The sequence below is a fragment of the Diadema setosum genome, chromosome 6 (genome assembly GCF_964275005.1).
Source record: "Diadema setosum chromosome 6, eeDiaSeto1, whole genome shotgun sequence".
NCBI lineage: Eukaryota > Metazoa > Echinodermata > Echinoidea > Diadematoida > Diadematidae > Diadema > Diadema setosum.
The window spans coordinates 5,242,638-5,244,203 of NC_092690.1; the positions used below are offsets into that span (position 1 = coordinate 5,242,638).

At 45.3% G+C, this 1,566-nt stretch overlaps 1 protein-coding gene across 1 annotated transcript; it reads right to left on the minus strand.

Moving 5' to 3' along the window:
* Positions 1–231: 231 nt before the first annotated feature.
* On the minus strand, positions 232–963 carry LOC140230178 (histamine H2 receptor-like). Its single transcript, XM_072310362.1, has one exon. It carries the CDS (start codon positions 961–963, stop codon positions 232–234), a length of 732 nt encoding a protein of 243 aa, XP_072166463.1.
* Positions 964–1,566: the final 603 nt, after the last annotated feature.

The following is a 1,566-nucleotide window of genomic DNA, read 5'->3' on the forward strand; positions in this document are numbered from 1 at the left end:
CACAAGTTTTGTTCAAGCTCAATCAGCCTAGATTTTGATTATTATCCTCAAAATCGACGTTGATTTTGTTACCATCGAGACACTTGAACAAGGAGGGGAACATTTTCCTGAATGCCTTCCGAAATAAGGGATTTTTAGTGCTGTAGATGAAGGGGTTCGCTGCTGAACTGATGTTCAGGAAGAAAAAGCTGATGTCGCTTGCGACTACGAAGGAGAGATGACTTTCGCCAGCTAAATATTGACGGCGAACCAAACGCATGTCGGGAATAAGCTGACGCAGAAGATGATTACAAGGATTAGAATAGAGCGAATTGCTTTCACCTCTTGCTTGAGCTTTTGTCCCGGAAGGATGCCCATGAGCGGGTGAGGAGCGGCCATCTGGATGCGGCGCGTCTGGGATTTGGCGATGGAGAGAATCGGGAGGTTGCTACTGATTACGACGAGGCTGAACACGATAATGCAACCACTGGTCCCGAGGTCATGAACTTTTCTGGACGACTTCCTGTTCGGCTGTGCAGTACAATACTCAACTACGGATTGGTCCTCGCTGGAGCCAAAACCAAACATGAAAGCATAAGTCAAGCAGACCACCCACACCCCAACAATCATAATGGCCACCCGTCTGGAGGTAACAATGGAAACGTTCCGCAAGGGTCGAGTTATGGCGACATATTTGTCTACATTCACCAGTACGATGACCAAAGGAGATACCCCGCTGAAGATGTAGGAACAGATTGAGAAATACACTGACTGTGCCACAGTGCATGTAGCGTGACTTCGAAAAATTCTGCTGAAGACTTCTACAGGTATGGCAACCAGACCCGTCAAGAGATCCGCTAGGGCCAGACAAGCCAAGAGAAGGTAGCTTGGTTCCCTCAGCGTCGGTTCCCTCCGTATGGCGGTCATGACTAGAGCGTTGCCGATTACGATGACGATGGCGAGTGGTGTGAAAGCGACAATCATCAGAGACCGATGGAGGGGAGTTTCTATCAGGGTGGAATTTATGTGCTGTGGTAAGGTTGAGGTGTTAGAAAATTCCATATTATGTTGTCAGTAAACTCAAGGACTAATCGCAACTCAGGAATCTGTCTTCATTTGAAGTATACTGGCAGCGAAAAAAAAAAATAACTGCGCTATCAGAAAGATTGTTTTGTTTGTTTGTTTGTCTTACACATTTGCCGGTTTCTGCTCTTACCAAACGTTTGCCTTCTACCAAACAAACCTGTTTGTCACAAGTTAGAGTTGTGATGTGTATGGATACCCGACATCATAAGAACAATCGTTTGTGAAGGTGACAGATGATAGTTCTTCCTCCTGTCCACATGATCTATGGAGCAACCATCCATGAGTCACAAGAGCTTGTTTATTCAGGCTCTTCCGATAACGAATATGATTTGGAAAACAACATTTTGTCAGTTACAACACTTTACGAATGGAGCAAAGACGAGCTACTGAAGATGCATCCAAAAGATCACCAAGATCCAAAGAGACACATAATCTTGCCTGCTTCTTTATTCTCGTATGGCTGCATCAGTTTGTTCGCGTTATGTGAGTCATTAATGCCAG